Source organism: Prionailurus viverrinus, chromosome D3 (genome assembly GCF_022837055.1).
Source record: "Prionailurus viverrinus isolate Anna chromosome D3, UM_Priviv_1.0, whole genome shotgun sequence".
Classification (NCBI taxonomy): domain Eukaryota; kingdom Metazoa; phylum Chordata; class Mammalia; order Carnivora; family Felidae; genus Prionailurus; species Prionailurus viverrinus.
The window spans coordinates 27,260,465-27,275,665 of NC_062572.1; the positions used below are offsets into that span (position 1 = coordinate 27,260,465).

At 50.8% G+C, this 15,201-nt stretch overlaps 1 protein-coding gene across 1 annotated transcript in view; it reads right to left on the reverse strand.

Annotated features, from left to right (window-relative positions):
* SEZ6L (seizure related 6 homolog like) overlaps positions 1–8,549 on the reverse strand; it is a 182,559-nt gene extending 174,010 nt beyond the window's left edge. The window contains exon 1 of the mRNA XM_047828293.1: positions 8,456–8,549. Coding sequence (XP_047684249.1) covers positions 8,456–8,549 — 94 coding nt within the window. The remainder of the gene's footprint in view (positions 1–8,455) is intronic.
* Between the last annotated feature and the right edge of the window lie 6,652 nt (positions 8,550–15,201).

The window sequence follows — 15,201 nt, forward strand, 5'->3', positions numbered from 1 at the left end:
GGCACCTGGCCTGGGACCTGAGCCTCCCTGAGCTTCCATGATTTACTCTTGCTTGCTTGACTCAAGCCATCTGCTCGGATGGCACCATTCCCAGGTGTGAGCTGGTCTGCTAGTGCCTCAAAGCTTCAGATGCCAAGTCAGCATGAGAGGGAGCTACGGCCTGATTTCAGTTTCTGCTAACATTTCTTTTATGCAGTCAGTCTGCCACGGACACACGACGTAAATATCCGATTTGGGTAATGGATGCCATTGGTTTAATGGAGCCAGAGACTTTAAGGCTCCCCTTGTCACCTCTGCTTGGCTCTCAGCACACACACTAGGAGAGAACATCCCACAGTTCTTAAAGGAGGGGAAATGTCATTTCAGAAAGGAAGTCAGAAAACAGGAGTCAGAGGTTTGAGTCCTGGCTCTGCCCCTCACTTGCAGTGGGACCTTGAGCAAGTTAAGTCCCTTCTTGTCTTTGGGTCTCTTTCCTCAGTAAAATGAAATTATCAGGGAACAGATCGAGGCAGGTCGAGAGCCTGAAATATGCTACAATCTGATTTAATATGACAGAGCCCAGGAAGGGGGTGCCTTGTTAACTTTTTCTGCAGAGCATGTCAATTCCCAGTCCCCATTCATCACACCATCTCTGGATAATGTGAGAGCGTACGCCGGCACCCCTACATGTGGTCCAACGATGGCTCTGGGCGACCCAGCTGCTTGTCCAAGGTCACACACCTAATGGAAAGCAACAGCCTGAAACCCAGGTTGTTCTGACTCTAAAGCACAGGTTTTCATTCACTTTGCTAGTTTTCAGCTGGGCATTTGCTGTCTTTGCTGCTGCCAGGGGACTCAAGAGAAGGCAGACTCCACAACACCCAGTGTCGTGCCCAGAAAGTCTCTGTCCCGAAATGAGCTAAGCAACAGGGTAAGTAATTGCAGCCAATACGCCCCTTGGAAGGAAACATGGCTTCAGTGGGGACCCACCGAATGGCCCGTCTTGTGGCTGTGTGTTTGCACAAAGGTCGGTCGTGGTGGTTGTTTTTCAGAAAGTGTGTCTCTTTCCTCCCTCATCGAATTCGTCTTCCTCATCTTCTTTTTTGTAGACTTCTTCAGCGATTTCACATCCATCGGCTCACTGATCTTCCTCACAGCAATTCCTTGAGGTAGGACGCTACTGCTATTTCCGGTTTTCAGATGAGGAATCAAGTCTCCTGACCGGCTGTCCAAGGCCACACGGATATAGGAGAAAGGGTGAGGAATCACATGCAGATCTTCAGATTGCTTCTACCTCCCCGCCACTAATATTGAGATGAAAGGCAATGTAGCATAGCTTTACAACTGGGTTGAGGCTTATGCTGGGTTACAGACAGGCTAAGAGTCATATGGATGAGTAAGCTTCGGTTGATGTTTTTGAGGGAGGCGTGTTAAGTGGTAACTCATGCATCATGAGTGTATGAGTTATCTATAATAGAGGGATAAAATGGGATGGGGGAGCAGAGGGTGATTCATAACTGGCACAGACAGGAGACAGGCAAAGACAATTAGGGACTGGGTTTTGAAGGATGAGTAGAAGTTCACCAGGTGAATATTGGTAGCAATAATGGGAAATTTTATTGAGTACGTGCTATGGTCTATACATAGCTACCCATTTTGACTATTTGTAACCATCCTGCAAGGGAGACAGGACCCTGATTTTATGTATTAGGCCAAACTAGGTTCAGAGCGCTGACGCGCATAGCTCAAGGTCATGCTGCTAAAATCAACCAGCTGGGAATTTAATCTTCAGCTATGCAGGCTCCCAAGGGGACAGTCCAGCTTCAAGGAACTGCATGAGTGAGACAAGAAGGATGCTTCGACCAGGAGCATCAGAGGGAGTATGGAAGGTTGGGATGAACTGTTTCTCCTCTTGGAGAGCTGACTTGAGACATGTGGCATTTGCCACTGGATGAGGAAGCATCTCCCCACCTGGCATCCAGTGCAAACTGCCCTAATTTCTGGGCTTGCATCGTCTCTCCATTTGGCCATTGTAGGTGAAACCTCATACCCTAGCATCTAGAATGAACCTGGGCTTGAGCCCTGACTGTAACCTTCATTGTTCATAACACCTTGAGCAAGGGCTGTACCTTTCCAAGACTCCGTTTCCTCACCTGTAATACCTACTTAGTAACATCACCTGATAGGGTTGGAGGAGGACCAAAGGAGTGAATATACAGGGTAAGCACATGGCCAGTCCTCTAGCCCAGAGTGGACTCACACTGAATGGCAAACCGCAGTGCCACTCTTTTGTCATTCTTTCATAACCAGCCCAGGACAAAACACGCATGGGGGTGCTTGGGGGCTTGAACCTTCCATGCCAGCACCCACCGCCCTGAAGCTTAACTCCCTGGTATGCATAAAGCCCTTAACTCCCATGTCTCATCCCAGCCCTATGAGGCCAGATTTGCATATGTAGCTGTGGTTATTGTGGTCCATTTTACAGATGGGAAAACTGAGACTCGCAGCCAAAAGATGATTAAGTTTAGGTTCCTTAATTTAGGAGCTTACAGAAACCAATTTTCTATACTCTGGGTTCTCCATTAATGGTGGGGTGGTTTGGGAACAGGGGAAATTACAAGCAGCCAGAATTCCAAAGCCAACCAACGAAGGAGCTGTATTGCTCACCTTCTTTTGTGAAGTCTTCTTGGTTGAGAAGAATAATCTTTAAGCTCTCTCTTTCTTTTCCCTTTTTTCTCTTCCTCTTCCTCTTCCCCTCCCTCCCTTCCTTCTTCCCTTCCTTCTTTCTATCCTGCTTTCCTTTCTTCCTCCTTCCCTCCTCCCGTCTCTCCTCCCCTTCCTTCCTTTGTCTCAGAGATATTAGGGGCTTAGGAAAATCCTAGTCCATTTTGGTCACTACCCCGGCAGGTTTTGGAGTTTGATGACCTGGGGTTCAGACCCACCCAGCCCGATGGCACACTAACAGTGAAGTCACCTTGTACATACATTTCATTGGGAAACACAGCAGGACCCAGCTTGGAAGGTGCTGTGCCCGACACTCAAGCTCATATGCTCAGTAATCACAGTATCTGGATTCAAATCTTACCTCTGCCACTTCCTAGCTGATGACCTTGAGCTTCCTGAACTAATAGCTTCCTAAGCCTTGGTTTCCTCATCACTAAAATGGACAGAAATTGGGAAGATTAAATAATACAACCTATGCAAGTGCCTGATGTATATTCAGTAATCATTGGAGACGATGATTATGAACGAATTGCCCACACATACATTGTAACCTGTTTCGCTTTATGACTCCCTTCAGTTTGACTAGTTTTACTTGAGTGCTTACCCTGTACCAGGACCAGTGGTGGGCAGAGGATACGCCTCCAACACGCATCTGACAAATATTTATTGGCCCCTGTCATACATCAGCGAAATCTGCACACGAGCGTGGGGAATGTGAAATACGAGGCAATGGCGAGGCATGGTGTTAAAAAATTGATGCCAGGGGCGCCCGGGCGGCTCAGTCGGTTCAAGCATCGGCTCAAGCATCCAACTCTTGGTTTTGGCTCAGGTCATGATCTCATGGTTTGTGAGTTCGAGCCCCACGTTGGGCTCTGTGCTGATGGTGCGAGCCTGCTTGGGATTGTCTCTCTTCCGCTCTCTCTCTGCCCGTCCCCCACCCTCGCACTGTCTGTCTCTATCAAAATAAATTAACATTTAAAAAAATTGAAAGAAAATGATGCAAGACTACAACCACTTCTTGGCTTGTTGACTCTTGACACACAGCTTAACCTCTCTGTGCCTCCACTTCCCAATCTATAAAATGGGTATGATAACTGCATCTATTGGGGTTGTCCTGAGGCTTCCCTGAACCAACCTACATAAACCACTTATCACAGGGCTTGGAACCAAATCAACACTCAGTGAATACTGTTTTCATTGTTAAGACGTGGCCCCAGCTATGTTGTAAATGACATCAGACATGTCCGCTGACCTCCACCTGACTCATCATCACTGTACCCTCCCCTAGAACCAGCCCCTTCTCTCCCCACCCCCTACCTTCACCCGACACCAAAAGGCTGCTTCCGAGGAACCACAGTAACCAGAGGCTTATGCAAATATGCAAATCTAGTGAGGCAGTGTTTACCCAGTGCTGGGGCGGCTCTACTGGGCTACTGGGACCCGCTGTCTTCAGAGAGGCTTGCTCCGGTGTGTCGCCACAACCTCTAGCGGACAACAGCGAACACAGCGCCTCACAGGCCTTTGTTCCAGGCTTCATGCGCTGAGCCCACGAAGTCCCGGGGAGAGCACGGAGGAGGGGCAGGTCTGACGATTTCTTTTAGGAAGATGTCAGGCTGTGTGCCCACCTGCCTGCCCCTCCCACTTACTCACTTCCCTCTGGTTTTTCCCGTGCGTGCGTGATGTGCTCCGAAAGTGAAGCTTTCTTCACAGTCTTTTACTATCCCACCGTAGAACAATTGCCCCTGTCTGCTGGCACCTGTCACATCCCTCCGGGGCCAGCTCAAATGCTACCTGCTCAGGGAAGCCCACCAGGCGAGAGTGTACCACACTGGCCCGTGAGATCCCACAGCACTCTGATATGCCCCCTCCCGAGGCGCAGATCACAGGGCATGGATGCCAGTGGTTACTTCCGATCTCTTTTGCTAAGCGGTCATTACTGGGACAGGGACCCTAACATATTACTCTGTCTCTCCTGCACCCTACGGGGGGCCTGCCACATGCATAGGAAGTGCTCAGTAAATGTTAAATGAATGAACGAGTAAATGTCTTTTCCAGAAGATTCTCTCCTTGTATCTCCTTTCCAACCGTTAGACTGCCATCCTACACCTCTGGTGCCACCGACTCTGCTTCCTGATGGTAATATTGGGGTTCAAAGATTTACAGTAGGAGGCCTTGGGAAGGAAGGATGCCGGCACCATCTCCCACATCCGCCCTTTTTACTTGGGCCTCAGTCACCCAGATATTTATGCCAACATCTGCTTCACCAACTTCAGGGATTCGCTCCCTTGGTGCCTACTAATAGGGGCAATTTGCTTTTTGAAAAGCAGGAGAAAATCAGAGGAAATGTTACTTGAGCACCTACTACGTGCCAGGTGCTTTACAAGGAAGTGTTACAGAATCATTGCAAACATCCTTCCAGACCAAGACCATCAATCCCGCAGCCCTGCCCCCATTCCACAGATGGTAAAATGGATGCTCAGAGAAGACGGTGCTGTGGAAGGTCACACATTCATGAACACTGGACCTGGACCTGGACCCAGGTTTTAGAAGCCAGCATATCTCTTTTCCAGAACCCTATAAATCTGATACCAGTGCCCAGCTCATACTCCCCAGAACTCCCCATGGCCTTGTCATGGTCTCTTTGGTGTTTTGCAATTTGGCTCCATGAAGGAAACCACAAGCTGGTAGAGAAAAGGACAGCAGGACTCTGCATTCTGAGGTTGCTTTTCTTGGAGCATTCTCCTGCCTTTGCATTCTTTCCTTCCTCTGTTTCCACTGCATGTCGAGTGTCAATCAATAATTTCTCTCTGAGAAATAGGAATCAATTGTAGGAAGCAGCAAAGGGGGGGTGGGGTGGAGGCGGTGGCGAGACCATCTTTAGAGCTCCACTCTTGCATGCACCTGCTGGTTACAAAGGTCAGAACTGCCCTAGGTCACCAACTACAGCTTTGAGCGCCCCTAGTGGAGGTCTGAAGCACGCCACTGGACCAAACAGGGGGACCAGTAAATTGAGCCCTTTGGAATAGCTTCGTGAATAGCCGGAATGTACTTGTGAGCAAAACCACAAAACAAGCCACTCTGATCAGGAAACATCCTTCTGTCTTGGAAAAGGGAGGACTGACTATAACATTATTGTCCTAATGTCTAATGAAACCTTGCGAACCCAAGAAGAATCCCTCAAGCTTAGATAAGGTGGCCCCTGGCAGAAGCAGCCAAAACTCCGTGGAAAAGAATAGCAATCCATAATGAAAATAGTTGTTAAGTGAATTTAACAACAACGCACATTAGAGACTAGAGGAGGCAGCAAATTTGAGTCTTATTGAGCAATATTGAATTTGCTTTATTAATTCAAGAGAAAAAGAAAAGAAATTACACTCACGCTCTGCAGTCTTAGCACGGAGCTACAATTATTCCCCATGTGCATATTTTAGACAATAAGAAGCCTCTTCAAAAACAAGTTATACTTTATACTTATTCATGCCTTACAGCAAAATGGCCCAGAGAATCACGTGACCTGCATAAGAATGTAGCAACAAGTCCCTTTCAAGTATTTACAAACCCCCCTCAACTCCACAGGCAAACAGGACTAGTTTGCAACAAGGTATTAGATGTTCGGCTCTCCTTCCACATTAGCGGGAAGTTGGGCTCCATGTTAAAAATAGAATTTACTGTGGAAGGTCAATTGTTTCCAAAAGCACCATCAGAATTGGCAGTGTTCATTGGCTATCCTCACTCTTTCCTTAAGACTTAAGAGTCTAAGAGTCAGAAGCTCACAGTTATTAATGAGCCTTCCGAAGTAGTGCATCAGTTGACTTTAATTTGGCGGTGACCTGAAGTTAATTAAAAATATATGCTGGCTAGCTATAGTGTTGAACAGTTGGGAAAATAATATGAAATGTCTTAAAAATTAACACACGCACATTTTGTATTTGAAGCCAGTGAAAGAAGCAGGATATGAAATCCTTGTCTTGGATGACAATTCAAGAGTTGCCATTAAGGCATTTTTCCTGGAGGGTGGTGTATTGATTGGAGTGTGGTCCTCAGAGGTAGAATCACTTGAGAAAAGCCAGCAAGACACTGGGTAGCTTTGGGTTCTTTCTGTGTGTTAGTCACAACACAGATTCAAAAGAGGGGGGCGGGGAATGAGAGAGGGAGATGTGGACTCTGTTCAAGGCCACCAAGCCATTGTGGAAAGACAGCTAATTAAGGAAGAGCATGTTGTGGTGGAAACGATTTATTTAAACCGATTCTCTTCCCCCATCTTTCCCAGAGAAATTGTCCAGACCTGGTGTAAATTGTGAATATTATTACTGCTTCATAAAAGGGGGGTTCTTTAATGATATGCTTTGTTAAACAAAAGGTGATGAATTATTTCCTTCGCTCTGCACTCCGGGGCTCCACATTTAAAAGAAGGGGGGTGGGGATAAAATGCCTGATTTATGCTGAGGAGGGCACTCCAGGCTGTGGGTAAGAGTTGAAAGGAATGGGACCCGGAACTAGGGCCCACGGAGCTGAGAGCTGTCCGCGGCCTTTGGTGCTGAAAGCAGGTGTGCACGCCAGGGGTCCAGAACGCCCCAGGGTGAAAGGGCACCGCCTGGGCCCCAACTCCGGGTCAAGACCATCCAAACAGAAATGAGGACCCAAGTGGGGTGGGTGTGCGCCCCCGACAGTCTTCAGTCTGGGCAGACCCTGCAACTGCCCTGCTTTTTCCCACGTGAGTTTCTGGGAGCCGGAGTTGGACCTTTCAAAAGGCTAGGTCCGGTGGTCTACCAATGCTACCCTCCACTTTTGGGTCTCCTACTGAACTGATTAAATCCTCAAAGCTCTCCCGCTTGGCTCTGTGTGAATGAAGCGCCCAACCCCCCAACACACAACTTTTCCTGGGGGACCTCAGCGGGGTGGAGAAGAGGGTGCGGCTCCGGGTCTGGGAAGGAGGAGCAGCGATCCTCCCCTAAACTTGGACCCCTCCCTCCCTTCCCAACCGGCAAGCACGTGGTGGGCGAAACTAGTACCCACCCCTCCAATTCATAACAGTGTTAAGAGACGCTAGGCTGTTGGGGGTGGGGGAGGGGAGTGTCCGCTCAGGTTCCCGACTGTGACCTGCCATCTCTTCCTCCCCCGCAAGTTCTGAGAACCCTGAGGGCCCTCCACCGGCCTCCAGGCGAAAGCCACACCCAAGTTCGGCTGCCAGACACTTGGCTGGGATCGGTCCAGGGACCCAGTCCCGCGAGGCAGCCTGAACCAAAGGGTCCTAGAGTGGGAGGGCTCGGCATTAGGACGCACCCGCCCCCCCCACTACAGACACACTGTTCGAGTCTAGTCCTCAGTTGCAGGGCGGGTCAGCTGCCGCCCCCCCCCCCCCCTTCTCGTCCTCTCCCCGAAAGGGTGAGAATTATCTGGCTCTCAGCCCCGGGTGCGGTTGCAGAGTGCTCCGGGCATCTGGGGTTTGGAGGCGACCCCACTCCAAGGAGATTCTCTGGGGCTGCAAAAGGGAGTCAGCCCCACAGCCGGGAAGACCGAAAGGGAGCCCGCAGCCGGGAAGCGCCGGAGTCCTTCAGACACATCCCCGCCTCCACACTCCCAGCAGCCCGGGCCGAGGGGACGCGGTTCCTAGACCCGAATTTGGGTGGCCGCCCCCGCTCCCCATCCCAGCGGGCGGTGCTTGAGTCGCCCGGGTGGGCCACGACCCCCCGCCGCCCCGCACACGCCGCAACTTTGCCCCCTCCCCCGCCCCGCCCCTCCGGGCGCTTACCTCCCGCCAGAGCTGCCGCGGGGCTCCCCAGAAGCAGGGCGAGGAGCAGCGAGGTCCCGCCGAGTCCCGCGGCGGGCGGCCGGGCCGCGGGCATCGTGGCTGCGGGAGGCGCGGGGCCGCGGGCTGCGGACAGGCGGACGGGCGCGGGAGCCTGGAAGCGGGGAGGCGGCGAGCGCGCAGGGCAGGCGCTGCGAGGCAGGGGTCCGCGGGCCCGGGCAGCCGCCGGAGCCCCCCGGGCGGACGCGCGCTCAGCCCCGCGATCGCTCTGGCCGAGCTGCGCCGGGCGCGGGCGGGCGAGTGAGGAGGAGCCGGCGAGCGAGTGAGCGAGCGGGGAGCGAGCGGGAGGAGGGAGGGGGCTGGGGCCGAGTCTGTGCCGAGCGAGTGCGAGGAGGGAGGGAGGGGGCGGGCGGGCAGCAGGGAGAGGGGCCGCCGCGCCCCGGGGCCAGCCTCCGCCTCCAGCCGCCGGCCGTCGGCCCCGCAAAGTTTAAAGCCAATTCCCCTGGCGTCCTGTGGGCCGAGCCTTTCCTCCCAGCGGATGCTCGCGGCAGCCCAGCGCGGGCCAGGCGAGGCCGGAGAGCGTCCTGACCATTTTCCAGACGGGGAGATGAAGGCCTCAAAACCGAGCGCAGCCTTCAGCCTGCGAGCAGCCTAGAGCTTTCCATGGCTCAGCCTCCCGGAATGACCCCAGTCCCAGATCTCCCAGCCGCATCGCAGCCCCTCGCAGGTCCCTCTGGGCCCCAACCAGCCCTCTGCCCTGCCAGCCTCCCTTGTTTCCAAAGCGAGTCCGGTAACCTAGAAAGTGTCCCACTCTGTGGATCTGATGAGAGTTGTTCATCTCCCTAGAACAACATAAATGGCCACGAAATTGTGTATCCAATACTTGGCGTTGGGGGCGGGGGTTCCTATGCCTCTGAAGCCTCACCAGGGACTATAAATTAAAACTGATCTGTTCTAATGTGAGTTCCATCGTCCACATCCCCATTGTCAACAGGGAGCCAGAGCTAGCCAGGGCTTCCTCTCAGCTCAGGCCCTTAGCTCTTCTGTATATGGGCCCTTCCCCTATCTGAGCTGGAGTTCGGGGCCCACCCTCCACGCTGTGCTCTTGCCCAGCCCTGATTCTCAGCATCTTATCTTTTGTCCATGAATAGAGGTGGTGGGGGACAGTAGAGGGGGGAGACAGGCGGATGCTTAGGGACAGGCATTGGCCAAGGGCTAGATGGGGGCACAGGCTTGTAGGTACTCCCAGAGGCTCAAGACAGAGTGTGTGGGCTACCTTTGCGGCCCAGCCAGCTTCTCCGGCCTCTCACCCCAATTTAGAAGCCCTCTCTCGCCCTCCCCCCACACCACCTTGCCACACTATCTCCACATTGCAGCCTGAGCAGAAAGAGGGAGCAGATGGAGAGAAGGTTGCAGGCAGCGGGAGGAATATGTCTTTAGCTGAGTGGTGGCTGGGAGTCCCTATAAAGAATGGGTGGGGGAGGCGAGCACAGGGTCGGAGAGGACTGGAGGGGAGAGGGAGCACTCTGGTCTAGGGCATCAAAAGACCCCCACACCCAAAGCTTCCCCTTTCACTCATTCATTCAGTGCTTTTTACTGAGTACTCACTGCAGATCCAGCTCTGCATCAGTCTTGGCGGACAGAGTCCCCTGTAAAACCTGATCCCTGGCACAAGGGAGTTTCCATTTCTGGCATTTACTGGTGGTTTTTATAAAGAGGCAGGGGGTGTATGAGAGCTGACTTCTTCCTTGGGGAAGATGAAGCCCCCCCCCCCCCCAATTGCTTTGCCATATTAGACATAAAGCCCTGTAAGGAGTGACCTTGCCTGTCTCACCATCACCAAACACTTAGGGCCTGCACAGTACTAGCATGAAATAGGCGTCCAATAATACTCCTTGAAGGGAAACATAAACAAGGCAACTGAGGAAAACAGAACAGGAGAAACTGAGGAAGAGAGAAACAAAGAGATAGGCCAGCTCCACACTTGGAGGCAAGAAACCAGTGTTTATAAGCATCTCCTGCTTGCCAGGTACTGTACCACAGTGTGCAGGGTTGCTCATTTCAATTTCGTAACGATCCTTCACAGTGAGACGTGCTTGTCTCCATTTGACAGATAAGCACCTGAGTCCTAGAGAAGGTCACAACCCACCTGAGGTCACGTGGCCAGGAAGCGATGGGACAAGGTAGATTCAAGGCCAGGTCTGAGTCCAGAGCTGGCACTCCTCCCACCTCAGGAATTTGATGGCTGTCTCCATGCTATGGTTCAGTAGATGTCCCCTGGCGCTTTGGTACCCCCTCGTTACCACGGGCCACAATGACTAAAAGTCCACCATCAGGGGTTACTTCTTTTGATAAAGGCATTGGGTGTTGAGAAGGTCATTACTTGCATGCAGGTATCTTACACAGAAGAAGTGATATAGTAAATTATTAACCCATTGAATAACACAGACAGGGATTTCCTCATTCTGCTTGCCAGCTGAAACATGGCATGGAGAAAAGTCCTGACAGAATAGGACCTTGCAATCTGAGATTATGATGGTGGGAAGTCTCTCTCTCTCCCTCTCTCTCTTTCTCTCTCTCTGTCTTTAAGATTCCCCCCCCCCCCCCCAAGAAGAAATACCATGATGGGAATAGCATTCTGGGACCAGAGCGGTTTGTGGATGAAAATCATCTGCTGTGGCAATTTTGATACCCATATTACAGATGAGGAGACTGAGGCTCAGGGAGATAGTAACTTGCTCAAAATCGTACAGTTGGTCTACCTTTTGTCAGGCTTGTGTTCTGTGACCACAGGACACCTTGTGTGTCTATTCTGGTGTCGGTGGATTCTCTGCCACCCACAGCTGCCCAGGGAGGGAATCTAGCTTCCGTGTAGAGATGTGTGCCCACAAATCTGTATGTTGCCATTAGATAAATCAGCTCTTATACACTTAAAATTGGTCAGGAGACAAAAGGTGAGATCCTGGCCTCACCTCTTTTGCTGGGTAAGAAGGGCAAGTTATTTAACCTTTCTGAGCCTTGTTTTCCTCTTCTGAGGAGAAGAGATAAAAATAACACTTATAGTGTGGGGTGATTGATACAAATGGATATAATATCCCTGTGACATGAGGGGATACAATAACACTTATTTTATGGGGTTAGAGAGAAGTTCCCATGAGCTGATGCACTAAAGAATTGAGCTCTGTTCAGACTGTAAGGAAAACACTGTTTCATTCTCAAAGCTTTGGTGTTGTGTGTGTGAGAGAGAAGTGGGTTAGAGTCCTCAATTCTGATCCCTCCTCTGCTGACTTTCTGTGTAATCTTAGGTGAATCATCAGCCTCTCTGGGACTGTTTTGCTATACATCCATCCGTCCATCCATCCATCCTTCCATCCATGGATCCATCCATCCACTCACCCATCCATCCATCCATCCATCCATCCATCCATCTGTCCATCCATCTGTCTATCCATCCACTGACCCATCCATCCATCCATCCATCCATCCATCCATCCATCCGTCGTTCCATCCATGGATCCATCCATCCATCCACTGACCCATCCATCCATCCATCCATCCATCCATCTGTCCATCCATCTGTCCATCCATCCATCCGTCCATCCATCCATCCGTCCGTCCGTCCATCCATCCATCCGTCCGTCCATCCATCCATCTGTCCATCCATCCATCCATCCGTCCATCCATCCATCTGTCCATCCATCTGTCCATCCATCCATCCATCCATCCGTCCGTCCGTCCATCCATCCGTCTGTCCATCCATCCGTCCTTCCATCCATCCATCCGTCGTTCTGTCCATGGATCCATCCATCCACTGACCCATCCATCCATCCATCCATCCATCCATCCATCCATCCATCTGTCCATCCATCTGTCTATCCATCCAGTGACCCATCCATCCATCCATCCCTCCATCCATCCATCCGTCCATCCGTCCATCTCTCCATCCATCCATCCGTCCATCCGTCTATCCGTCCATCTCCCCATCCACTCACCCATCCATTCATCCATCCACTCAACGACGCCCTCACTCATCCATCTATCTACAAATACTCTTTGAGTATCTTCTATTTATTGAGTAGCTAGTAGGTGCCAAACTCTGTAGTAGGTGCTGTGGGTGCAGAAGACTCTGTCCTTTGCTCTCCAGAACTGAGAGTCTAGTGAAGCCTGGAAATTTCACTAGACTGGCACATGAGTGCCAAATCCTTTCCAGGACTGATGTTCTATGCCAGGGGAGACAGTATAGCTGAGTGGTGAAAGCAGGCTTTGAAACCTGAGAGACCTGAATTTGAATGGTTTCTCTCCTACTAACAGCTGTGTGACCTTGAACAACTGACTTAACTTCTCTGAAACTGTTTCAATGACAAGCTGTGACTTAGATTAAATGAGATGATTATTCGAAAGCACTTAAGATAGTACACATGGCATGTAGTAAACTCTCCATCCATCCATCTATCTGTCCATCTATCCACCCACCCATCCTTTCAAAAAATATTTCTTGAACATCTATTATGTGCCAGACACTGAGGATGCAGCAATTAACAATTCGAAGCTTTCCGGAGCTTACCTTGTACAGGTGAGAGATGGACGGCAAATCCTTTAATAATTAACAATTTCAGAGGACTCCAGGTTCTATGAGGAAGATAAAATGGGATGATTTGAGAGTAAAGGAGACAAGTTGTTTTTGAGTGATGGGGGAAGGCAGAGCATCCAACCAGCTTCTCTTCCTGTGATTTGAACCCGGTCTTCCTAACTTTCCCATGAGCCTGGTGTAGCCCTGTGCCAAAGGGATGTGGCCATTGCATCACGCTGGCCAGATGCTAACAAGGGAGTGACCGACTGTGACACAGCCACCCTCATCCAGTGTGTCCACACTACCTAGAAAGAAGCAGTTAGGCCTCTTAGGTTTCCTTGGAAATGCTTGATCTGTCTATACAACCTGCCCTGGCTCTTGAGGAATGCTTGTGCACAGCAGAGATCCGACAGGGAGACAATGCCTTTATTTCAGACTGAAAGTTTACAGAATACAAAGCGAGCCTGCAAACTGGATTTGCATTCTCTAGCGGCTTGTCTGGCCAGATGAGAAGGAAAGCCAGTGTACTTTGGAGACGTGAAGGAGGCTAACAGGGAAGGACAAACATAGAGGATGTGATAAGACCCCACAGTCAAGTTCCCGCGAACCTAGCCTGAAGACTTCCCTGGGTTTATGCTTTTGGGCCTCAAAGGCGAGGGGAAAAATCAATTAAAGATACTGCGTATATTTATATACTCTGCTGGCATTATAAACTGTAATGCGTACATTTTTCAGACCATGAAGAGCAGCCTCCCTCTGCAAAGAGGCACACACCTGTGGACCATCCTAAGACTTTTGTGTTCGGTGACCCCAAGAGCACCTGTGTCCTGTGGAATCAGCAGGTTTAATTGGGGTCCGATATGCCTGAATTTCCTCCTCCAAGTGTGACCTTCAAACCTCAGTTTTCCTCTCTGTATGAAGTGAGAGATAGCAGTGATGACTTCCTAGGGTTTTTGCAAAGGTAAGAGAGAGGATACAGGTTCAGTGCTGAACTAAGTGCTCATCCTGAAAAGGGAGTAGTTTTACTGTATCACATAGACTTTAGGAAGCAACATGGGCCCAATGCCACAGAAAGTTCTTCTCCAGCAGGGAGAAGTACGTCTATTTATTATGACGCAGGAGAAAGCCCAGCTGGGGTTAAGGGCACAGAAGAAATAAAACTCCTGAGCCCATCAGGGATTCAGCTTCTTCCCGGCTTCTTGGCCAAAGCCCAGCCTTTGTCCCCAGGAAGACAGAGGAGGGTGCGGGGAGAAGAGGAGAGCCTCACAGGGTCCGAGTTTTTCCATCACCCCACACTGTTCTCCAGAAGAAATCAACACCCAGCATTGGCAGGAATGGAGGCCAAGAAGTTTTCCCTTGGAGATCACGGATGGACTTGAGTTCAGGAGCCCAAGGAACAGTGGGTATGAAGTGTAGCGCCTGGAGGCCTCCCTACTGCCTCCTGTGTGAGGTCTGTAAGTCTCTTTTCTTCTCTGATCCTTACTTCACCCATATGCAAAAGGAAAATAATTAGGAAAAGTGATCTCTCAAAACTTCCCAGTTCATAAATTCATCCATCCTGTGGTGTTAAAAACAAGGTTTAACTGAGTACCTTTGAAGATTTAACTGGCTCCAGGAAGCATTTCCTGAATCAGACAGCATCCCATCATCCAAGTAGAAAAGAGCTCGGAGGAGGAGTTGTACAGAATAGGTTTCTATAGGAAGGAGGGTGGGGGTGGGGAAGTTATTGGCAAAAGAAGAGAAAGGATTGTTGCAGCCAAGGTCACTATCTCTTAGGGGGAATCTGCAGGGACTCGTCCTGCAGATGACGTCATCTTCCTTTGGGTGATGGAGGCTCAGGGGCAGATTACCTTGAGGTACTGCCTAGAAAGTTCCTGACTACATCTAGGGGAGTGGCCAACTGAAATTAGCCTATTAAGCCCATGGACAAGGCCTGAGTGACTCCCATTTCTTTTTAACAATGGTGTCAGCTTCCACACTCATGAGATGACGGGTTCTACGGCAGCCCTCCCTGCGAGAGTAAAAGCTGATGTTTTACAGCAGCTGCTGGGGCGCCTGCGTGGCTCAGCTGCTTGAGCACCTGACTCTGGCTCAGGTCACAATCTCACGGTCCATGGGTCCGAGCCGCACGTCAGGCCCTGTGCTGACAGCTCGGCGCCTGGAGCCTGCTTCAGAATCT